We start from the raw sequence: 25,529 nt of genomic DNA on the forward strand, positions 1-25,529 counted from the left end.
CCCCAGTCTCTCCCCGGCGTGACAGCCAGCGTTTATCCCGGGCGGCGCGCCGCGGCGCGGCCAGACTCCGCAGACATGTCCCCGTCCCTGGGCTGGCTCTCCGCCGCGGTCGCGGGGCTGCTCTCCGCTCACGTCCTCCAGAAACTCTTCTTCCCTTACTTCTGGCGGGACCTGGTCTTCCTCCTGAGCCTGCTGCGCTACGGAGCCCGGCTGGAGGTCTACAAGCGGACCTCCCGAGTCCGCACGGTGCTCGACCGCTTCGTGCAACAGGCGCGGCGCGTCCCGGACAAACCGTTCGTGATCTTCGGCGGCGTCGCGCACACCTACCGGGACGTGGAGCTGCGCTCCAACCGGCTGGCCCGCGTTTTCGTGCGCAGCCTGGGGTTGAGGAAGGGGGATTGCGTGGCCGTGCTGATGAACAACGAGCCCGATTTCCTGTGCGTGTGGTTCGGCCTCGCCAAGGCGGGATGCACGGCGGCGTTCCTCAACACCAACATCAGATCCAGGGCGCTGCTGCACTGCTTCAACTGCTGCGGGGCCAAGACGCTGGTGGTCGGCGCAGGTAAGAACCGGGCCTCGGTTACCCGCGTGGAATGCGTGGAAATTTGCGGGACTTAATCCGAGGAAATAAGAGAAATATTCCCGTGATCATCGTTTCAATTCACACGCTGCAGAAAGGGGATTGAGGAAGTTTATTGTGTGCAAGCAGGAGGGTATAAATGTCAGAAAAATGAAAAATTTGAGATTAAAAAATGGTATATATTGAAAAAAAAAATAAAATAAATAAAAAATATATATATATATATATATATATATATATATATATAAAATAACATGGTGATTTTATCAATAGTAATAATTATTATTATTTTATTTAAGGGGATTTACTCGACACTCAAGGACACATCTGTAGAAAAAAAAATAAGATTCCAAAGAAATTCTGAAAATATGAACAAGAACAACTTTATTTATCTCGAAAGAAATTGTTGTGCCAGAGTTACAAGAAAAATATTGCAATAATACATAATAGTAGAAAAATTGTATAAGCAGTAAAAAATAAGAGAAAAAGGGAGAAGAAGGAATACAGATATAAAGGGTTTTAAATAACAAGTGAAAGATAAGGAGTATGAAAAAATACTGTACATGTAACTGTTATGAAAAATTGCACAGTTATGAACATATTTACAGATAAATTATTCCAACAACTATAAAAGTGGTAACATATATCTGTTTGTGGACATGCACTGGGCGAGACACTTTTTTCACATTTCATCATCACCTTAAGATCCCCAAGGTTGTTTTTTTTTTTTTTTTCCAGAAAACACAGAAAAATTGAGTAAGGTGGAATAAGGAGTTTGTTTAGGCTTAAACAGATATTAACAGGAGTAACGTGACGAGAGACGCATCAACAGCTGGTAGAAAAGGTGTTGATGTGGCCTTAAATTTAGATTTAAGGCCTCTAGATATTTACGGCAATGCTTATTATTTTTATTTCAAAATAAATAGGAGTAGAGTGATGGTTTCGACAGGAGAAGCTCTGTTGATGTAAAAATGCTATATTTAAAGGTCAGGTCTTTGTGTTGTTTATCCTTTTTTTTTTAGATTTCTTCTTCGGAAGACTCCAAATTTTATAAGGAACATTTTGTGTGAGTCAGAATTGTGTTCCTGCAGAGTGTGTAATTTTTAATTAAATTAAACAAACTTCATTTTATTGTGGCTGGAGGGGCTGAGATGGCCTCATTAGCACATGGAACGCAGCTTTAACAAGAGAAAAGAAAAGGAAAAGTCTTTTTTTTTTTCTTTGTTAAGCAAGGCGGTAAAAATCAATGAATGAATAAATAAGAATAAGAGTTTAAAAAACAATTTTTTATGAATAAATTTATATCAAATCGTCTTGAAGGTCCCAAGTTAAAAAAAAAAAACATAAAATAAAAAAATGAATAAATAAAAAAAATTAATCTGTAATGTTTTTGCCTGAGGCAAAAAGGGAGTTGGGTAATTATTCAAGTCAAAAAGTCAATAAGGGCTATAACTCTATATTTAAAGTAACTTTAAGACCCTTTATGTGCTGTTTGATGCGTCTTGGTGTTTCGGGTTTCATCGGCCCTTATTTGGAACCGTCTCGTGCGAATTATCCAGAAAAATCCACCGGGAAGAAAGAGCCGAGCCTCAACAAACAGTTCAAAAGTCCAAAAACTCAAGTGAGTTCGTATTTGAACATCAAGTCGAGTCACGTTGTATTTCAGTGGCGCTTACAGCAGATCTCGACTGCACTTTAATATTTACCTAAACCCAACGTGAACAAGCGTTTACCCAGGCAGAAACCCTGGCAGATCCCGGCTCCATGTTGGCCGCTTTCTGCCTCGAACGGCCGGGGTAGAATCGGACGGATGGTCAAGAGGGACAGGCTCAGATGCTAACAATAACAGTAGCGCTAACGACGAAAGTGTCAAACTCAAGGCATGCGGGCCAGATGTGGCCCGTCGTGTCATTTTATGTTGCCCGTGAGAACGTCTCAAAATTAACGTGAAAGGTATGCATTAACCATAAATTACATTTCCCGCGTTCATGCCGATCATGTTACCTGCGAAGCGACAGCATCCCGCTAATTCAATTGCAGTGTATCTGCATCAATGCGATTTTCAACAACTTAAATTGAGAAATACGAATGATACATAAATGTCCAGGAAGAAAATAGTTGATGCAGATGGAAGGTTGTTTCAAGAAAGATGGGAAGACGAATACATGTTTGTGCTTCAAGAAAAACCACGGTACGTCTTTTGTGTTACGTCGATTGTTAGAGTACATACGATCTATGTCGGCGTTTTGACACCAAACACGGAGCTAAGTATGCTAAAGCTAGCCTTCCAGATGAAACAACAAATTGTCCAATTATTAAAATGCAAAAATCCTGCAGCAGTGAAAGCTATTATTTTTGTAGCTGAAGAGTGGCGGTTCCATGTTGCCCGTAAGAGGGCAACCGTTATGCTGATATATTATGCTGTATCACGCCTAGCTGGCGTGATACAGTGATCGCTTCGATATTTATAAAAGAAACGACAGTGAGGTCGACCAAGCCACGCCCCCCTGGGAACCGGCCAATGAGAGAGCCCGGGGAGGCCCGGAAGATATGAGGTCGTGCACTGATGAGCAGAATCAAGCGGACGGAGAGAAGACGTGAACTTTCCTGCGTTCAAATAGTTCTGTATTCCACCTGGAGTTATGATATTATGCATATTGGAGATGGTTAATAGATCTGCAGAGCGCAGGATGTTCACGGGCGGAGCGCTGGAGAACAACGTCCTGGTTCATGTCCAACAGTGACGCGCGCGGAATGGCACAAAACGGCATTTGATTTAAAGACGGAGGAATAAAATAGCTCAAGTACTTATTTGCATAATGTGTGTTTCTGTGCGAATGGAGTGTGTGTGTGTGTGTGTGTGTGTGTGTGTGTGTGTGTGTGTGTGTGTGTGTTACTCTCCGCCCAAATGGGAGACGCCGCTCTGCGTGTCACCACGGCCAACTGCCAGATGTTTCTCCGTTGTCGGAAAGGACAAAAAAGAAACTAAAACAGAGCTGTTAGTCGAGTTAATGGTTGATGTAACCTAATCAGGGTGGACGCAAATAGGACTGGAATAAGCTGATAATGCTGATGTGGAGCGGGCGTTAACCGATGGACATGTAACACATGGACATGTAACACGTTACGGCAAATCAACCTTCTCCTTCTAACCCCAGTCTCTGTGTCCTCCTTCCTCACGCCAACTAACGTCATATCCTGTCTCACTACGTCCATAAATCTTCTCTTTGGTCTTCCTCCTGACCTCCAATTCCAGCATCCGTCTACTAATATTTTCTCCTTCTTTCAAAAACATCTAACATGTGCTGTTCCTCTGATTGACTCATTCCTGATCCTATCCATCCTGGTCACTCTCAAAGAGAACCTCGACATCTTCATCTCTGCAACCTCTAGTTCTACCTCCTGTCTTTTGGTCATTGTAACAGTTTCTAGTCCATACAGCATCGCTGGTCTCACCACTGTCTTGTCTACCTGTCCTTTCATTCTGGCTGAAAGTCTTCTATCCCTTCGTACCCCTGACACTTTTCTTGTTTGAACCTCCTCCAACTTCTTGATCTCCATTTCCTGTAGCCTCACCATTCCACCTGGGTTCCTCTCATTCACACACATATATTCTGTCTTGCTGTGACTAACCTTCATTCCTCTCCTTTCCAGAGTATACCTCCACCTCTCTAGATGTTCCTCAACCTGTTCCCTGCTCTCACTACACATCACAATGTCATCTGCAAACAAGGAGACATGAACATATGAGACATGGACACACAACACATGAATATTTAACACATAGACATAAGAGACATGGACATATAACATATTGACATATAACACATGGACATATGACATGGTATGGAGAAATTGGTATGGACATAGGACATAGGACATGGTATGGACATAGGACACATGGACATAGGAGAAATAGACATATAACATGGAAATAATACACATGAATATACAGCACATAGACATAGGAGACATGGACGTGGAACATATGGATATATAACATGGAAATATAGGACACTGACATAAAAGTCATGGATATATAACACAGACATGAGACATGGACATAAAACATATGGACATTTAACACACAGACATATGACATGGTATGGAGAAATTGACATAACATATGGACATAGGACACGTGGACATAGGAGAAATAGTTATATAACATGGAAATACAACACATGAATATACAACACATAGACAAAGGAAACATGGACATGGAACATATGGACATATAACATGGAAATATAGGACACTGACATACAAGTCATGGATATATAACACAGACATGAGGCATGGACATATGACACATGGACATATAACACATGGACATAGGAGACATGGACATATAACATGAAAATATAGGACATTGACTTACAAGTCATAGATATTGAACACAGACATTAGACATGGACATATAACATATGGACATTTAACATATGGACATGGTGTAGTAGACATTTCCTGTAGGGCTGACCACGTTCCACCACACACTGTCGTAGGATTGTCACCACTCGCGGAGGATGAGTCGCCCAGCAGTGCTGGGAGAGAGTGGATGCTTGAATGTCTCTTTATGATGTGAATGATTGCATCTCTCTATATGACCTGTGAATGAGTGAGTGGTCGCACATCTCTATATGTGGCCCTGTGATTGGTCCAGGGTGAGCCCCGCCTCTCAACCAATGATAGCCGGGACAGGCTCCATCATTAGGATTGGTGGTAATGAACAAATGAATGAATGAATGAATGAATGAATAAAGTCTGGCTGCTCCTCAGGGAGCTGGGCATGACTTTAGCAATAGCTTCGCTAGCAAAACTTTGATTCAGGGGAGTTTTAGCATTTTGTCACCATCACAAACATCAACACAGTCTCATTCAGAATCAGTCCTCACCTGCGACCTCAGAAGAAAGTTATTGGAATTGTCGTGTCTGCGCACTTGTTAGCGGGGATGAGACTTGAGAAGGTTGTCGGATGGTCCTTGCGGAGCGCTGAACTCAGCAACCGGTAGAATCACGCAACATCCTCCCGGCCTGTTTCAAGAAGGGAATCAAATGATTCAGCCGAACAGAAGTGGGCCTCTGTGAACGCTCGGCTGGAAGAATCCAGATTCTGCACATAATGGGATTCTCCGTGCCGGAGACCATGTGACGGGAGGACAGGTCGCCGCTCAACTCGACAGGCATGATGTTGGTTAGGAAGCCTGTCCTCAGCGTAACCCTGGCGTCACACGAGGACGACTCCGAGACGGGGAAGCAACCAGGCAACCAGGACGAAACGGGGTCGGGGGGGTTAGCAATAAGCTCTAACATGGCGTTCTCATAAAACATCTATCTATCTATCTAGCTATCTATCTAGCTATCTATCTATCTATCTAGCTATCTAGCTAGCTATCTAGCTAGCTATCTATCTAGCTAGCTCTCGCTATCTATCTATCATCTGATTACTACTCTAGCTAGCTCTCGAGCTTGCTACCATGTATCTTATTGCTACTGTGGCAAGCTATCCATCTAGCTAGCTAGTTAGGTAGGTAGCAAGCTAGCTATCCATCTATTTTATTTATTCATTTTACTCCAAACTGTAGCACACTTTTTCCTGCGGAAGGACATGGACATTTGAGGAAGACACACACACACACACACACTCACACATATATATACGTTGTAAAAAAAAAAAACTTTCACTCTCTATGCTGACCGCGTCATGGACATGCTAACAAAGCAACAAAACCAAGCTGTTAGCTCGGCACCGCACAGTACTCAATCTCTGAAACTAAACAAATGCGGCGGTTATTCGACCTCAACTTTCAATTTTTTCTTATCATTTATTTATTCAAATTCAGATTTTTGTTTTGTAATGAAGGTTGATTTCCTCCAGTTAGGCAGAAACATCTGAAATAAATATATATATATATATATATATATATATAAACATGTGTATGTATTTATGTGTGTGTGTGTGTGCGTGTGTATATATATACACACACATATGTAGGAAATAAGGGGAATTGATGTTTATGTGTACCTACGTGACATTTATAAGTGAGTGAATGGTAGTATGTCTCCATATGTTGTGATATAACAATATAAATATGTACATATATATATATATATCGTGAATTGTGTCGGATATGTGCATATGTGTATATATGTATATCAAATATAAATATACAATATTTATATTGTCATTTATGTTTACATTTATACATATATACACTGCTCAAAAAAATAAAGGGAACACTTAAAAAACACATCCTAGATCTAAATGAATGAAATATTCTTATGAAATACTTTGCTCTTTACACAGTTGAATGTGCTGACCACAAAATCACACAAAAATGATCCATGGAAATCAAATTTATTAACCCATGGAGGTCTGGATTAGGAATCACACTCAAAATATGTAAGTGTAAAAACACACTCCAGGCTGATCCAACTTTGATGTAATGTCCTTAAAACAAGTCAAAATGAATCTGTGTTGCTTCCTGAATGGACACCATGATTCCACAGAAGTGTGATTGACTTGGAGTTACATTGTGTTGTTCAAGTGTCCCCTTTATTTTTTTGAGCAGTATAGATTGTGCATTGTGTCAACCCAATGATTGCAGTCATTGTAAAATATCAACTGTTGTTGCAGAACTTGTCTGCAAGCATGCGGTACAAGATATTCACCATGTCATACTTAGTTTACGACTCCTGATGTGACTCTGCTGCCCCCCACAGATTTAGTGGACTCCCTGAACGGCATCTTGCCCAGCCTGCTGGAGGACAGCATCCAGGTGTGGGCCATGAAAAGCCAGAGCGAACACACGCAGGTCAACACCCTGCTGGACCTCGTGGACGCCGCCTCCGACGAGCCCATGGCGGCGGCGTTGCGTGCCGTCACCTGCCTCAAAGATCCCACCCTGTATATCTTCACCTCCGGAACCACCGGTGAGTCCCACGGCCTGACATGATCCACAGTGGATGGACACAAAAAGCGGAGATCCGGCGCGGATCGTGCCCGGAACCGAATATTCCTGGTTTGATTCCCGACTCCTCTTTGTGTGTCGAAGTGTTGTTGCACAACACGCTGAACCCCTAACCGCTCCCTGCCACTGATAGATGGCGGCCAACTGCTTATCGTTCATCCATGATAGGTTAAATGCAGTGAAGGAATTTGGGGTAAAACACCCTGGACATGCAGCGCCAACTCAGTCCGAGGTCTTTCGCCCTCCTTGTCTCGTAATTGACATTTAATCAAAGCTATTCTGATTTTAGCGCGTGATAGGATCTCGGCGGAGGTATTACTAGGAGCCTGGCCCCCCCGGGACGTCGTTTTTGATACAGCTAATGCCGCCCCGCTGTCCGTCGCCATCACATGCGCTGCCGGTGACGTCAAAACACACAGGGAGCGCTCTCAGTGCGGCGAGGTCAGACGGGACTACAGTGGAAACCCAAGATCCGCTCTAATGTGGAATCCTGATCAGGCGTGAAGCCCCGGCCACCCTCACTTTGCATGACTTCATCTTTGTGTAATTGTTTCGTCGGTGTCCCAGAAAGAACAGCATCGGACACCAGGCTTAGATACCGGGAATTATCATTAAATCCTTCTATGTTATCACTATCATGCTGCTGCTGAAGGTATGTTTAGATGATTTTGTCACGTCCAATCAGATGGTCTGGACCACACAGTCTATAGAAACTCAATATTCCCCAATGGGCAAGCATTTGTAGACAATGACGGAGAAGAGCTGCACCTTACCAGCGCAGAAACCTCGGACAGATACCAGCTCGGTGTTCGGTGGCCTTCTGCCTCGAGCGGTTGGGTTAGAAATAGCTTTAATATTCATAAAATAGGAAACAATGGACAGACGACTGCAGTAGATCTGCGTTAAATCAAGCTATATGAGGTCACTATCGTGCCTTAGTGAAGGGACGTCTGCAGGCGTCAGTGCAGACAGGATAGTAACTGTCACGGAAGGACTGTGCAGAAACCATTTGCACTGGTGAGTTCGCCGAACGATGAGTTGATATTCAGCCGGATTCGGCCCGAATTCAAATCCCACTTTGATCGACATGGGCCTTGGAAATAAAAGGGAAATTAATCGAGCTGGTGTTCAAGCCCAGGATGTTGCACGTTCCCTACCAGCCTGCTTGGGTTGTCCAAGGTGCCCTCATGTAAACGGTCGGTAGGTTAACGGAGGAAATTGGGGGTTTGAATGAAGGGGGGATTGACAGATGGAACCCCAACACAGGTAGCCTAAGGGCCATCGTGAAAAGGTATTCAAAGAGTGTAACAAAGGATGCATATATTCTTTCATCGTAACAAAGCGTGAACCGCAAATGATCAAGACAACGCGTTAACTTTTATTTTTACATCATTTGCTTCCTCAGGGCTCCCAAAGGCAGCGGTCATCACTCACCTGCAGAGCTTGAAGGCGGCCGGAGGGTTTTGGGCGTTTGGGGCAACCCAGGATGACGTGATGTACATCCCGCTGCCGCTTTACCACAGCGCTGCCTCTCTCATCGGGATTGGAGGAACCATCGAGCTGGGTGGGTCACACATTGCCGAGGGGAACGCGCAATGATAAAACTAAGTTTGGTAACCGTTGCCTTGGATTTACTTCCTAGCTGATTTCCCACGGTGTCCACTGGCTGGAGTGTAGCTTCCAGTAAACGGGATCCCTTTTCGAGGACGTGCCGTTTCACCCCAACTAGCAGCTTAATGAGAGCTTTGAGACACAGGGGAATACTGGACTCGATTGTGGAGAGTTTTTGGCTCCTATGTTCTGCCTGGCATGTCCGCATTGTGAGCCATCGGAGAGTGGGGGGTCAGGAAACATTGCTGTCCAACTGGAAAATCCAACAATTAGCACAACAGTTGGTTAATTGGTCTGAAGGTCAAGCTGTATCACAACGTTGAATGTCATATAACCCAAATCACGATGTGGAGACGTTAACTGATCGCCATAAAACCGGTCCAGTCTATTTCATTTGTGAGCCGCCCGATCACAACACAGTTCTATCCTGAGAATATCCATGTGGAGCAGGTCTAGATCACACCTTCACAGAAACCCAATATTCCCTAATGAGCAAGCATTTGGTAGCAATGGGGAGGGAAAAACCACCTTTCCAGCTCAACGCAGGCGGCCTTCTGCCTCAACTGGTTGCGAAAGAAAGATAGAAAACAAGAGTGTGACAGAGACATGAACGGTTCAGCTTTGTTTTGTCCCTCTGCCAAGGTTTGTAGTTCAGTGTCCTCGGCTGAGCTGCGATCGATGTGACGAGCTCCGGCGAGGTCGACGTCCTGGTAAAGATGTTGAACCTGATGCTCTTCATCGGCTCCAGTCCTGTCGCCTCACCGTGAGGCCGAGGTTCCCCGTTGTGGAGCTATAAATGAGATTTACGAAACCAAGCGCAGCTGCAAACTGTCTGAGGCCGAAGCGTGAGCTTCTCCCCTGCGGTGTCTGAACAACGAGGTCGGCTCAAAGTTTCATCTTTCGCCCGCAAGATCGTTGCCAGGACAACGCGCTCGTCATCTGCCCTTTTGACGGACATTGGCTCACTCACTGCGCGGACTTTTCCAGGGACCTGTTTGTGGCCAGAGTGCATTCGCTCACTGAGATAAACACTTGACTGTCGTCCCAGGTCAGGTCAGACAGCAGACACTTCGGGTTAATATTTCACCACATTAATTTCCGAAAAGCTGTGTAAAGGTAACAGGGCACTGGACTGCAAATGTTGCCATCAGGAACACACACCGTGCATGTGTATGTGAGGATATAAGCAGCAGGATGGTGGTCAGTATGGATGCCCAGGACAATGCTGCCTTCCCTATGATAGAATTCATTGAAATATTATTAAAAATCTAAATATCCATTATCTAGACCAGCCGACCGGCTGGGTTGCTGGTGAAATGGAGCCAATCCCAGCTGGCTATGGGAGAGAATTAGAGTTACAAGATAAGCCAAAAATTACATTCATAGCTTTTGTGTCCCACTTTTTGATTGATCTATCAGGCTTTTACTTTATTTTATTGTATTTTATTTTAATACATCCTTAGAGGGTAACAAGATGACTTTATATTGTAAAATTTTATCCTATTTTATTTATCTTTTGTTTTGTTTTATAGAGCCTTTGATTTTCCTAAAAACGTCAAAGAAATCTGATTTATCACTATAATTTAAAATTTTATTATTATTATAATTATGACTTATTGAATTATTATTATTATTATTATTATTATTATTGACATGGCCTAAAGTGCAAGCTTTGTATGTGTCCCTATTTTAAATTGCTGCAAAGCAAGAAACACCCTAATAATAGGCTATGTACAGCCTACTATTACACAGTAGCACAGCAGAAAATGTAATCACAATAATCATAATAATCATTCTTATAAAACCTGATGCCTTATCTGTTGCATCACAGGCTCCACTTGTGTCTTGAAGAAGAAGTTCTCCGCCTCACAGTTTTGGAATGACTGCAGGAAACACAATGTGACGGTGTTCCAGTACATCGGGGAGCTGTGCAGGTACCTCTGCAACCAGCCCAAGGTAGGCCTCTGCTCGGCCTCTGCTCGGCCTCTGCTCGGCCTCTGCTGCCAGCATTCACAGATACGGCACATAATTCATTCATACATCCCTGTGGACATATTGCAAAAGCTCAGATTTATTGATTTCTTTTCTTAAATAACCCACCGCTGGCTTTGGAACTCAAATGTTCTTCATAGCTAGTTAGTTTACCGGGTCGTGACTCATGTCTGATTTCCTCTGAACAATGACTCTTGTTTAACAACTTGAAGAGCTCAGATCATATCTCTCTGTTAAAGATCTCAGAGGAGTTATTGTTAAATTGTTTTACAATATTGGATTTTTTTTTAGTATCCCCTCATCTAGATTTTCTGAAATGGGTCCTTTTAAATTCATTTCTGCCTGAGGACACTTCAGCATGCAGACAGGGGGAGCTGGTAATCGAACCAGCTGCCTTCGGTGGGATGTTATCCAGTTGTGTTGGGGTACAGTGACGTGTTTAATATGAAATATGACAATTCAGTGTGTGTGTGTGTGTGTGTGTGTGTGTGGGTTGGCAACAGTCCCATCTGGTCTTTTCTCCCATCTAAAGCTTTGATTATGGTCAGCCGCTGCTGATTCCAATAGCTTGACCTCATTTACCTCCATTGGCGCGTCCGATAAGCGCCGCGCCCTCGGCGGGCGGTGGCACAGACAGGTTGAGTCAAGTCCAAAACAAGGAGAAATCCTTGATTGCCGAAAGAGGGGTAAACAGAGTCCCATCGGCGGGCTGACGCACGGCGGTCGGGCAAACAACGCCGCGCACGGCCGAGGCAGGAGGACAAGCAAGATCTTTGTTTTCAGGGTTGTGTCCTTCCATGTCAGACACACACACACACACACACACACACACGCACACGCGCGCACGCACGCAGTACGAGGGCAGAGCTCATTCTTATTGAGCGCAAACTGAAAGTACCCTTTGTCCACCACGCGTCCGTTATTTTGTGCGGTGGGCGGAGGCCCCGGCCACCGCGCTGCTGTCGTCCCGGCCCGCCGCAAATTTGGATGTCAGAGGTGGCTGGCGATGACGTAGGCGTCATTAGCAAATGTCCAGAAGATTTGCCTTGTAATTAGTGCGTGTGCGTGACTGGAGCAACACTGGTTAATGATTCACAAAAGCTGGTTTTCATTCGAGCGTGAGCTGAGGGAGAAGAAATCTGTTACATTGTTCCGAAAGCCACCCGGCGCTGAATGAGGATTTTAACCCCAACTTTGTTCGAGCGCTCTCAGCTCAGAAGCTTTTTCGTGTATTGCAAATTTATTGGGTTTGCAGGAACATCGATCTTGATGCCATTGCGGTTAAACTCCCATCTATCGCTGGCGTGCATCACCAAGGAATCCATCTGTGACTCTAGGGAGGGATTACTCAAAACTGGTTGTGGCTCAGTTGGTAGAGGGGGGCGTTCTTCTATCAGACGGTTGCTGGTTGGATTCCAGACTCCTCCTGTCTGCATACTAAAGTGTCAAAGGTCAAAACACTGAGCCCCCTGGTGGTGCTGGCTAGCACCTAGCATTGCAGCTCCACCGACATCGGTGTGTGAATGGTTGAATGGAGTGTAAAAGGAGCAAGTGGAGATCATTTACCATTTATCAGTCAAATTTTCTTATTTTTGTTGAACAGAGAGGGATAAAGGTTGGTCACAGCAAGACAAATACATGTGTGTGAATGAGGGACCCAAGAACGGATTCAAGTGTACCCTGAGTCAAGAGTCCAGAACAATGGAGAGGGTGGAGAAGAGGTATAGAAACTGGTTCAAACAAGTTGGAACGGTGGAGAAAAGGGGTGATAAAAGTGTATCAACCAAAGTGAAAGGAAAGGTGTATAAGACAGTGGTCATAGCAGAGATGCTATATTGTTAGGAGACAGTGGCATTGAGGAAAAGCTGGGGGTAGCGGTGATGAAGATGCTGAGGTTCTCCTTGGGAGCAAGGAGGATGGAGAGGATCGGGAATGAGTCCAAGAGAGGAACTCTGGTATTGTATGAGGAAATCTGGAGTGGCAGAGAAGTATATTACACTGGCGCAGGACATGTATGCTCGCTGTGAGACAGTGGTACGGTGTGCTGTAAGGGTAACAGAGAAGTTAAAGGTGGTGGTGGGACTCCATCAGGGATCAGCTCTGAGCCCCTTCTTGTTTGCAGTGGTGATGGACACGCTGACAGATGAGGTTAGACAGGAATCCTACGTCCATAATGTTTGCAGATGACATTGTGATCTGTAGTGAGAGCAGAAAACAGTTAGAGGAAACTCTAGAGAGGTGGAGGTATGCGCTGGAAAGGAGAGGAATGAAAGTTTGTCACAGCAAGATAATATGTGTGTGAATGAGATGAACTCAGGTGGGACGGTCAGGCTATAGGAAGGGGAGATCAAGAAGGTGGAGGATTTCAAGTACTTAGGGTCAACAGTCCAGAGCAATGGAGAGTGTGGAAAAGACGTGAAGAAACGGGTTCAAGCAGCTTGGAACGGGTGGAGAAAAGTGTCATGGGTACTATGCATTAGAAGATTATCAGCCAGAATGAAAGGATAGGTGGACAAGACAGTGGTGAGATCAGCGATGCTGTATGGACTAGAAACTTTTACAATGACAAAACGACAGGAGGCAGACCTGAAGGTCGCAGAGATGAAGACGCTAAAGGTTTTCTTTGGGAGTGACCAGGATGGATAGGATCAGGAATGACTCTATCAGAGCACATTTTAGATGTTTTGGAGAGAAGGTCAGAGAGGCCAGGCTGAGAAGGTTGGGTCATGTAGAGGAGTGAATGTGAATATATTGGCAGAAGGATGCTGGGGTTGGAACGGCCAGACAGGAAGTCTGGCAGGAAGACCAGTGAGAAGATTTATGGATGGAGTGAAAGAGGACATGAAGTTAGTTGATGTGAGAGAAGAGGATATAGAGAATCGGGTTGGATGGAGGAGGCTGATTTGCTTTGGCGTTTTATTCACTTCTTGATTTGTTTGTTAAGAGTTTGGTTAATGATCTAGAGGTCCAACATGGTCGGGCCAAAAAAAGAGCCTTTTTTTTCATGAATGAATTCAGTTGGTTTTCGTGTATCTTCGCTGTGGCTCTCGGGGCTCAAGCCAGATGTTTTCTTGGGCATCCTTCGGCCCCCTCGGCCCCTGCAGGATCTAAGGATGTGCCCACACCGAGGCTGGACAGAACAATATGTTGTCCAAGATGCTGTTGATTCCGGGTTGATTTCATAAAACCTGTAGCCTGACATCGGCTCCTCTCGCCGCTCTGTCCTGTCCTGTCTGCCCTAAAATCCTCCTTTTTGGCTTCATCTCAAATCTCAACCCCGACAGCTGCCTGAAAAGGGGGAGAGGGATGGTGGCGCAAAGCGAAACGTGGCTCGGAGTCCCAAACAATATGGAGGCCTATGTTGTCGTTGTTTGCGAACGTATTCCTTTCCAGCTTCACGCGTTTATTCATTAACAAATCCTCGCTTTCACCCCCTTTCCATCTGCCCAACCCCGACCCCACGTCCACCAGTCGGAGATGGACAAGGTTCACAAAGTGCGGATGGGAGTCGGGAACGGGTTGCGGCCGGACGTCTGGCAGGAGTTCCAGAGCCGCTTCGGGAAGGTGAAGATGTGCGAGGTTTACGGCTCCACGGAGGGGAACCTGTGCTTCATGAACCACATCGGCAAGATCGGCACCGTCGGACGCTCCAACTTCTTCTACAGGGTGAGTCGGGTTTTTTTGGACCACGCGATTCTCTATATGACGTGTGAATCACACAAACACCCCATTGTCCATCAGAAATGATCTGATAGGCCGAGGGCGTTTGCCGCCAAGTCTTTGAGCCGCGTTCAGGGCCGATGTGTGACGCCGGGCGCCGCATTATCACGGATTCTGGTTCGTCCGGTGCATAAGAGGTGGTGTTGATGTTTCACGCCAGAACGGTCGTCTCCTCTGGGCTCTGGGATGTCCTCGCATCACGGACGCCCGACGGCCGACTTGACAATGGTGTTATTTAAACATCGTCCGATGATTGTGTTTGTAAAGATCAGAAAAAGCGGCTGAGGCTCCTCTTAACACCGAGTGATGGGTTTCCTCTTATTTCCACCATCTCAGATGATATCTGCTTTATCAAGGCGTTATTGAAAAACAATATTCGGACCGTCGATCGCCGCCGTGTCCACAAGACTGTAGCTGTGTTTTCTGAGCTCCGGCCTGCATTCTTGTGTGAGCATCTCAGCAATGCCTCACTGACACCGAGTCCGGCCCAAGTTATTCAGGGTCACGGCAGCTCGGGACGGGGGGAGCGGGGGGGACTCCAGCTGACGGTGTTATTTTCTCCCGCCGCTCTGCAAGTTGAAGGAATTTAGGGGGCTGATGTTTTCGCTTGATTCGCTCCTCCTTTTATTATTTCTGTGACGTTCTGTAAACTGAAAGACACGCCGGCGTGCCGGCCGCAGTCCGCTGAGCGCTGACGTGGTCCAAGGGTGTGTTGTTTTGGAACAAGTTCGCCACTTCTGTCCGTGAAGGCTCTCGGTCATCCAGGTCCGGGTTTATCGTCAAATCTTTGGGAGTTGCTCGTGTATAACTGCCATTTAGCTTACCTCACTAGTAGGTTGAATGGGTTTTAATGGTGCTGTGAATTATACGGCTAATATGTATATTGTGTAAAAACAAAAGCAACCTGTTAGGTCCGGTGTGTGTGTGTGTGTTTTTGTCAGCTTCTAGAGGGCTTTCCCACCTTGCAATATTCAATCAGATTGATAAGAGGCTTTGTAATCAATGATGCAAAATCAGTTGCATTACAATAATTCCCTTATCCTCTACCTAACATGCTAACATTACAGGACCGTCTCAGAAAAGTATAATATTGTGATAAAGTTCGTTATCTTCTGTAATGCAATTACAAAAACAAAAATGTCATACATTCTGGATTCATTACAAATCAACTGAAATATTGCAAGCCTTTTATTTTTTTCAATATGCTGATTATGGCTTACATCTTAAGAAAACTCAAAAATCCTATCTCAAATTAGAATATCATGAAAAAGTATTTTTTATCTTTTTAATTGCATTACAGAAGATAAAGAACTTTATCACAATATTCTAATTTTCTGAGACAGTCCTGTACTGATTTGCATGCTAGCACAAAGCTAATATTACTGACTTTCGTGCTAGTACAAAGTTAGCATTTCTGATCCACTTACTAGTAGACTAGTAGACTAATGTTACCGACCTGCATGCCTGTGCAAAGTTAACATTATTAACCTGTCCTAGCGCCAACATGTTAAGTATTGAAGTGCTAACAGAGGCTAGAGGTGCTCTTGTGCATTTTGTTTTCTACTTCCATCTGGAAGTTTCTCATATACCGTAATATACCAACTATAAGCTGCTCCTTTTTTCACATGTTTAAACCCCACAGCTTTAATTATGATGCGGCTAATGTATGTTTTTTTGTGGGGGCTAACTAGCTTCATGCTGCCAAAACATTTTGCCCTGTCACATCGCACCGATAACTAAAAGGCCGTGAAATTTTGAGGCCGTTCAATTCCGACACTGAAGAAGACGACCGTAATGGTTCTAGTGTGCAGGAGGAAGACAAAGATAGCAGATTACTGGTATGTATTTAAGTTAAATTAAAAAAAGAAATTCTGAGTAACATGTTTCTGTGTAAATTTCTCATGTTACAACGTGGACACCTGACAAGTGCGGCCTATATATGCACACATATATTTATTTAGGTATTTTTAGCTGGTGCTGCTTATATTCAGGTGCGCTCAATAGTCTGGAAATCTCAGAAACTCAGAATCGTTCCAAGATGCGAATTAAAATGTAATTAAAATGTATTTATTTTGTTAACCCTTTATTTTTCTGTAATTAATTTATCCAGAATGAAATTGTTAAACTTCCGGCTATGATGGCAGTATTTAATATAAATATCAGAAAATCGTTTTGCTGAGCTTAATTTCATTTTAGGGAGGTCCCTGTATAGTTCAGCTCACCGCAGATTTCAGTGCAAGCCGAACTGCAAATTTAGCAGCCAAAATAAAAAAAAATTTAAAAAAAAAAAGAAAGAAGTGGATTCATCTTTTTTAAACACAGATAAAGAAGCACTTGATAAGATTAAACAGGCGCAGCAGGGCGTGCCGCCAACACACAGCCTCTCCGGTCTCTGCAGCACTACAGGGGTTTGCTAGCGGCTGAATCATGCAAACCTATTTCTAAACGGTTAATGGCGGCCCAGGTGTATTGCTTCGTGTCACCGGTGTGTGTGTGTGTGTGTGTGTGTACATGTATGTCCCATATGAATTCTGAGCAGTGAAACGGAAGCAAGCGTCGACCCCTCCAGTGCAAACAGGTTTAATTGTCATGAGTGGCGGTGGACCGGCTGCCGGCTTTAGGAGGTCCTCTAGGTCAAGTATAATACAGGAGCAGGTGTCCTGTATGTCGCAGGGGTCTTTGAGAGGTTAATCCGTGCGTGCTTTTAACACGCTATCATCAATTTACCATCGCTTCGTCTTACTCATGTTTTTACTGAACCCCCCCTGTCTGTTTTTATAAGGAGTAAACTCCAAATTCACAGGTGGGATTTATTCCAGATTTGTTTTTGAGTTTTTTTTAAACTTCACCAACACTGGGCTGCCCGGTCGCGGAAACTGCACGACCCTACGTTTAAACACACAGAATAAAAAGCAACATCATAAGGTTTTTATAAATGAAATGGCACTCCCTGCCTTCCTGCCCCAGGGAGCGTTTACCAGGATAAAACCCAGGGGGATAATGAGAGTTACAAAAGAGTGACAGGGGATTTCTTTAGCTTTAAGCTCTGCAGGATCACAAAGCCCAACAAAACCTAGTTATAAACTGATGAAGGGAACCGAACCATTATATTATATTCTGTTCTATTCTACTTGACTGTAACACAATATCTTATCTTATCCTATCTTATCTTATGATGACAATGTATGATCATGAATGATAATATAGATTGATATTGATATAATGACGATGTGTATTTTTTCAGAAATCAAATATAGTGTTGGACGTCAGTATCAATTAACAATTTATGGATCAATTTATGGAATTGTGAGATGAATCTTATCAACTTTAAAGGTAAAAAAAAAAAAAAAAATGGAATGTCAGTTGTTATTAACAGTGACATTGGTGAGTTTTCATAGGATCATTCAACCAATGGGTCACCGACGGCAAATCTTCTCCGATCAATATCGGGCAGCTTGCGCGATTGATAGCTGTAAAAGGAAAGATGCTGCTGTTTTATAAATCTGTCATCATTGTCCGGTCTCCTATATTTTTTGTTCTCCGGTCGCATCTCGTAAAGGGAGTTAGGCGGTGATGCGATCACCGGGCCTATGATTTAACCGTAAATCTGTTTAGCCGGATGGGGGAGATGAAGAGCAGAGTCGGTTGTTATCTGCACTAATACCTGCCTGTGCTGCTGCTGCTGCTGCTAATCACAAGTTACAAAAGAGGGGCAGGGGATTTGTTTTGCTTTAAGACTTGAAATTAGCTATTCTTAGACCTGTCTTGTTGGCCAACTCAGATAAGTGTGTGTGTGTGTGTGTGTGTGTGTGTGTGCGTATATATATATATACATATATATATGTGTGTGTGTGTGTGTGTGTATATATATGTGTGTATATATATATATATACATGTCCTCTATAGTATATATATGTGTGTGTGTATGTATGTATACATGTGTGTATATATATATATATATATATATATATATATATATATATATATATATGTGTGTGTGTGTGTGTGTGTGTGTGTGTGTGTGTGTGTGTGTGTGTGTGTGTGTGTGTGTATATTTATATTATACCCCCAGTATACATATATACTTATATATACCTTCACTTTTCTGATTTGTGTATATATGTGTCTGTGTGTGTACATACATATATACATGTGTGTATGTATGTGTGTGTGTGTGTGTGTGTTTACATATGTGTATACATACACACACATACATCTATGTGTGTGTGTGTGTGTGTATATATATATATATATTATATGATAATCATTACTGTTGTAGTTGTAACAAAACTATGATAATAATAATTTTTATTCTTATTATTATCATGGCACTGCAATCCACTGGTGCACTTAAGTGCAGGATAAGTGGTGGATAATGAATGAATGAATGAATGAATGAATGATAATAATAAATCATATTTCAACAGGTTGCTTTTGAGTGGTGATATGAAGGTGTATAAAGAGTTCCTAATGTATGTGGTCATGGGGTTCCAGAGGGTTGGGGGCAGCGGCGGGAAAAGCTCTGCTCCCTAAAGGTTCTGCACTTGTTTTTGATGACGCGGGTCAGGAGGTTGGAGATGGGGAAGGTCAGCGAGACAGGCTCTGTAAGTGAGGAGGAGGAGTTTGCACTGTAAACGATATCGTGGGGAGCTGATGTTCTGTTGCAAGATGGTGGCGATTTGGTCTCTGGAGCGGGTGGAGGTGAGTTTTGTATATATGCTAATTTTCGGCGTAGTCGTATTGGTGTCAACTCTGCACTAATGTGATCAGATCTCTCCATGAAGATGGTTTTACCCTCAATAACGTTCAGTGGAGGCACTGAACGGGCTTGATGCCATTATTATACATGTACGCTTCAACCAATCAACATAATCAATACCTCCTTCTCCCACAGCTGCTCTTCAAGTATGACCTGGTGAAGTACGACATGGTGAAGGACGAGCCTGTGAAAGACCAGCAGGGCTTCTGTCAGCGGGTGCAGATAGGTGAGAGTACCGACACATCCGGGGAAGCGTCCGCCGCCGCCGCCATCCGTGACTTTCTCACGTGTCCTCTCAGGTGAGACGGGGCTCCTGCTGTCCAAGGTCAGCGCTCTCAGCCCCTTCTTCGGCTACGCCGGGAGCAAACAGCTGACGGAGAAGAAGCTGCTGAGGGACGTGTTCGTGAAGGGAGACGCCTACTTCAACACGGGCGACCTGATGGCCGAGGACCAACAGGGTTTCATCTGTTTCAAAGACAGAGTGGGAGACACCTTCAGGTAGAGAGGACGGGTTCCGACTCCTCCGTCTCCTTCTCCAACCTCCCTCCATTGCCGGTTTCAGGAGTTTCAATCAACAACGGCCTTTTTATCAGCTTGTCCTGAAACAGCTGGCCGAACGGCCCGGTTGGCTGTCGAGCGGCCCGTCCATCCGTCAAACATCCGATTCGCTCGCAGCTTCTTTAGCAGCTCCACCAGGCCTCCGCCGGGGCCTCCTGGTGGTGCAAAGCCTTTGTCGGGATCAGATGGTGTTGCCGTGACGTTCAAAGTTTCTGCTGGCAGGCGTCTGCGTTCACTATAGCCCCTTTCACACTGTAGGAACTTTTTACAGCTCCGAGATCGGGGGTCGGCAACACGCTCATCTTTACACTGCGGGTCTGAGTAGCTTGGCAAAATAAATTTTAAATATTCAATTGAAGTGTATTTCACTTGTGTTAATTCCTATTTTTTTTTACTTTTAGTTTTTAGTCGGAAGATTATTGTGATCTTGAAATATTAAATAAAATTATATTTACTATTTTTCGCCGCTCAAAATAGCGTCACACTTGCGGAAGCCGGTATACCCGCCAGCCGGTAAAGTCCCGATTTGCAGCTGCTGTGCGCAGAAGTTCAGGAGCAGAAGTCCCATAAACCAGGTAAAATAAATATTTGTGAAGATATTTTGCAAAGATTTATTTTTTATTGTTTACTGACACAGTGATTTTTTTTCCCGATTTATTTTTAAAATTCAGGTCAAGGCTCCGCTACATGCTCTTAAAGCCAAATGCTCAAAATGAGTTCATTACGTAAATAAAATTTTATTTTCCCTGTAATACTTTGTGAATTTCAGAAGCAACACACTAAATACTTGTTTATACAAAATGTAAAGGTAATAAAAGGCAATATATACAGTGGTGCCTTTATTTTAGACATCAAAAAGTAATTGCGGCTCCCAGTGTTTTCTTTTCAGAGGAAACCGGGTCCGAATGGCTCTTTGGGTGTTAAGGGTTGCCGATCCCTGACCGAGGACGTTTTCAGGAACTAGGTCGTTTCTTGGAACCGTGGACCTTAGTTCCTAGAACTATTGTAGCTTCTTCTACAGTTCCTTAGGTACTCATGTGATGTCGGTTCCTGGTGATTTGTAGAACTCACAAGCCACGGCCATTATTAGATACTTCTTTCGGACCGAGGGCCGCCAATTTTTAAAGCTATCTTGGTCCGCTGTTTTTGTGCGACAGAATGGACAGAACCAGCGTGAAATGGACCGACGAGGAGGTCCAAGTTTATTGGCTTTTTGGCTAAAACATGGACGGAGTTAGCTAACAGTGGGGTTCTTCACATGGTGTTAACATCAAAACACCCAAATCCACCAGATATTCCACGGTTCTCATTTCCACCATGCTGAACGTGAACGTTGCTGCAGCTCCGCTCTCCATGTCGTCCATGTGGTCTTCCTCTCCTTCTTGGCAGTGGTTTTGTTTTTGACTGATGGCGCTTAACTGCACGTCTCGGACGTTTACTTTGAGCCGGTCCCTACAGTGATCACTTATTCCCACCTTTTCAGAACAGCGCTTCTTGTGTGATGAATCACCAAAGTCATTCTTACAACAACAATAAGATGTTGGTTCTGACTTCAGGTTATTCAAGGCTTCCTGTAACAACAATAGATATTTGACTAAACCCTTGTCTCTCCTGATTCTAGGTGGAAGGGGGAAAATGTAGCAACAACAGAGGTGTCAGAAACACTGGGCCAAGTGGAGTTTATCCAAGAAATCAATGTGTACGGAGTGGAAGTGCCAGGTATCAGCCAATCTCTCTCTCTGTAATATAAATATATTTATACACACACACACACACACACACACACACACACACATGCAGTAGTCGCTCGCTATTTCGCGGTCTCAGATTTTTGATCCGCGATACAAAATTGTCACATGGATCCAGATTTTTAATACAATTTCATATTGCAGATAACAGGTTGCTTTTAAATGTATTTCAATTGTCTTTATGGTAAAATAAGCATTTTCCTGGGTGCCAACCAATCACAGCATGGTGTTCTGTATCCCGGGCTCTGATTGGCTCAGCGAACATCATTATCTGCATCTCTTGCACACAGTATGAATTCAGAACCTCACAATGTCCATGTCATTTAGGAACTGTTAGTGTGGGGAGCGTCATAAACCATTTAAATATATCTAAATAATAAAATAAAAATATGGTCGCTACTTTGCAGGTTTTGTTTACTATGGCTAATTTTTTGACAAAAATTACCTTTTTTTTTTTTTTTGCCTGAATCAACTCCTAAGTCAACAGATGGGTAATTTTTTTCTGAAAACCTGAAAATATGACCTATGATTATTTTAAAAAGGCGAGGGTGTGTGATTATATTGACACACTGCTTATAACTTCAGTAGCTTCCAAACTGGAAATCTTCCCTCAAAACTGTCCAGTTGTAAATGATTATTTTCACAGAAATGTTTGGGTATTGTTCAGTAAGCGACAGCGCCCTCTGCAGGTCAGGAGGGCCGAGCGGGGATGGCAGCCATCATCACCAGACCGGGCCTGGCCTTTGACGGACCGAAGCTGTTTGAGCACGTGGAGAGGGACCTGCCGGCGTACGCACGGCCGCTCTTTTTACGACTACAGGCAAGCTCCCGTCGCTTATTTTGAGTTTGCATGACGATGGCTCGTCACGACGAGGGCCCGGGAAGTTTCCCCAGCCTCGACAACTCGATATTTCTGTTTCTCTTTGTCCGATCTTGAGTTGTTGATATTATGTTTCACGTGGAGATGTCAGTCGCAGACATTGCCGATGTACAATGTATGAACGTCTACTGACCGGGATGCACCATGGAACCGTCCCGAAACTTTTAACCCTCTTTGTTTTTATATACAGGACTGTCTCAGAAAATTAGAGTATTGTGATAAAGTTGTTTATCTTGTGTAATGCAAACAAAAATGTCATACATTCTGGATTCTTTACAAATCAACTGAAATACTGCAAGCCTTTTATTATTTTGATATTGCTGATTATGGCTTGCATCTTAAGAAAACATTAGAAAATATTAGAATATCATGAGAAAGTCATTTTTGTTTTTTTAATTGCATTACAGAAGATAAAGAACTTTATCACAATATTCTAATTTTCTCTGTATAACCTGCAATAAAAAAGACAAGAACAGTGTTTGATAATAGACAAGATCCTCGGTCTCCTTCGGTAACCGACACATCCGGATTGTAGTGCATTGAACTGCAGTTTTCTTTGTAGGGAAGAGTGAGAGCCAAATATTCCCCCTGCATTGTGAAAGTGCGTCCGCAGTTTGTCACGACGGTTGTGAGCTGCTCAACTGGTTTTTGGTGGTGGGAAAGAAAGAAAGAAAGAAGGACCAAGGAAAGGACAAAAGGAAGGAGGATATGGTGTTTTCTGTAGTGAGTCTCAGCGGCGTCTGCGGCTTGTCGGAGGGTTTAGATGGATGCTCCGTGGTGAGGGGCTCGTAACGCAGGCGGCTAGAAGAGGAAGATAAATACCAATCAATGAATTTCTGCAAACCCGCAGGAAGCAGCGGGGACGGGATCCCGAGGCGGGACGACCTGTTCAACCTGCCGGGAGTGAGAACAGCGTTTGAGGCGTCCGTCTTTCCTTTCCATTCTTTCTTTTCTCTCTTTCGCGCCTTTAAAAAACCTGCCGAGCAGCTCACAGCCTCCATGACGGCGCGCAAAATATTTGGCCGTCGCTCGGTGCGTCAATCAACGTGACGCTTTACGCTACAGTGAAGAACGGCACCACGTTGCTATTGGAAACCGTCTAATGAAAGATGGGAAATGTCTAAAAGCGAAACTCATGTCTTGGTTTGCATCAGTAAGTCCCGTCAGCCCGTTTACCCCAACGTGACTTGATTAACTTCTGCTTTATTTTGTGTCAATCTGATCTTCCAGCTTTGGACTGAATGATGTCGTTTTAGATTTTAACACATTTTTCTGCCCCCCCACCCCCCCCCCCCCACCCATCAGGAGGTGATGGAAATGACCAGCACCTTCAAGCAGCAGAAGTTCCAGCTGGTTCAGAGCGGCTTCAACCCCTCGACAATCTCGGAGCCCCTCTACGTGCTGGACTACGAGCAGAAAAGCTACATTCCTCTCACGGACAGTATCTACCAGGACATCCTGTCTGGACAACGCAAGCTGTAGAACTTACACGTCTGACATTTAGGAAACGGCTCGTGAAGGGGGATTCGCGATAGCTCTGCTCCCGGCAGTATTTTTTCTTTTATTCAACGGAAACCCCGGCACTTGCTGTCGAGGCGGCTGCGGTGCGAATGGAAAGCAGCGGCCGACGCATCAGATAAGCTGAATTGTGAAGAAGCTCGTCTGTATCCATCCCTGAAGTACCGAAGGAGTTATTTTTGTACAAAACATATAATATAAACTGAATATATCACCATGAAGTAACACTTCAAAAAAAATTCTCTTACTTCCCTTTAAAAACACATTAAACTAAAATTGTGTTTAACAAGTTACCCTCAATTTTTAAGAGACACGTGGCTTTATTTGGACACTCGTGGCTGACAAATAGTGATACATCAGTCTGCGAGTTTTTGAAGGTAATTCTAGTGAAAAGAGAGAAAAAGTAGCGGGAAAAACAATGGAAATGAGCACTTGAGAAACCTAATCTGGTAAAAGTAAAAAACTACTTTTAAGTTGCTTCAATACACGAGACTTTCCAATCTTTCGATTGTGTTTGCGGTGCCAAATAATAACAAAAATGATTTTTAAGAACAGCAAGCTGATAAAACAAACAAAGATAGTGTCTTCGCTTGAAACATAAAGTTAGTATTATCTATGGAGAGCCTCATAATTACAATTATGTTCTGTAAATGTAAATTGATGCTGTCTCTGCTTGTAATATCACTCTTTGCCTCTGGAGGGAGCCAGAGTGACGCAGAAGAGCAGTGGGCCCCGGGAGACGCCCTCCGGCCGAGGAGAAGCCTCAAATTGGAATATGAACGTTCGACAAACACATGCCACAAAATAAGTGTCTCTTTTTATTAATTTAACAGTTTAAATGCGTTTAAATGACATGCTCGTATTATTAAAGAGCAATAAATCAGCTCAGGATCGAGAGGCCTTGCCAGCAATAAAGGGAAGAACAATACAGACGTAAGAATCCTCCTTAAAATACTAACCAAGAAGTAATAGTGATCGTTCAGTGTCACTTGCGATGAGTAGGATGTGAATGAACGAATGAACGAATGAATGAATGAATGTTCAGCTTGTGTGGTTGAGCAGGGAAGCCAGCGTGAGCTGTAGGCCCACTGCGGAAGGGCAAATAAGCATCGCAGCCATTTCCATCGAATGCCGTGAAAGCCTTGTCTTATCGAGTCAATTCTCAGGTTAATCAATAAACTGATATTATTTA

General features: G+C 43.8%; 1 protein-coding gene across 1 annotated transcript; it reads left to right on the plus strand.

The window, feature by feature from the left end:
- slc27a6 (solute carrier family 27 member 6) lies at positions 1-25,529 on the plus strand. Its single transcript, XM_086171108.1, has 10 exons — positions 1-562; positions 7,304-7,513; positions 8,957-9,115; positions 10,994-11,118; positions 14,626-14,820; positions 19,769-19,859; positions 19,933-20,131; positions 21,813-21,910; positions 22,629-22,759; positions 24,125-25,529. The coding sequence occupies exons 1-10, from the start codon at positions 76-78 to the stop codon at positions 24,299-24,301; spliced, it is 1,872 nt and encodes a 623-aa protein (XP_086027234.1). The 5' UTR covers positions 1-75; the 3' UTR covers positions 24,302-25,529.

The sequence above is a fragment of the Fistularia commersonii genome, chromosome 23, assembly GCF_037954325.1.
Source record: "Fistularia commersonii isolate RoL2024-O1a breed Wild chromosome 23, RoL_Fcom_v1.0, whole genome shotgun sequence".
NCBI classification, from domain to species: Eukaryota; Metazoa; Chordata; class Actinopteri; order Syngnathiformes; family Fistulariidae; genus Fistularia; species Fistularia commersonii.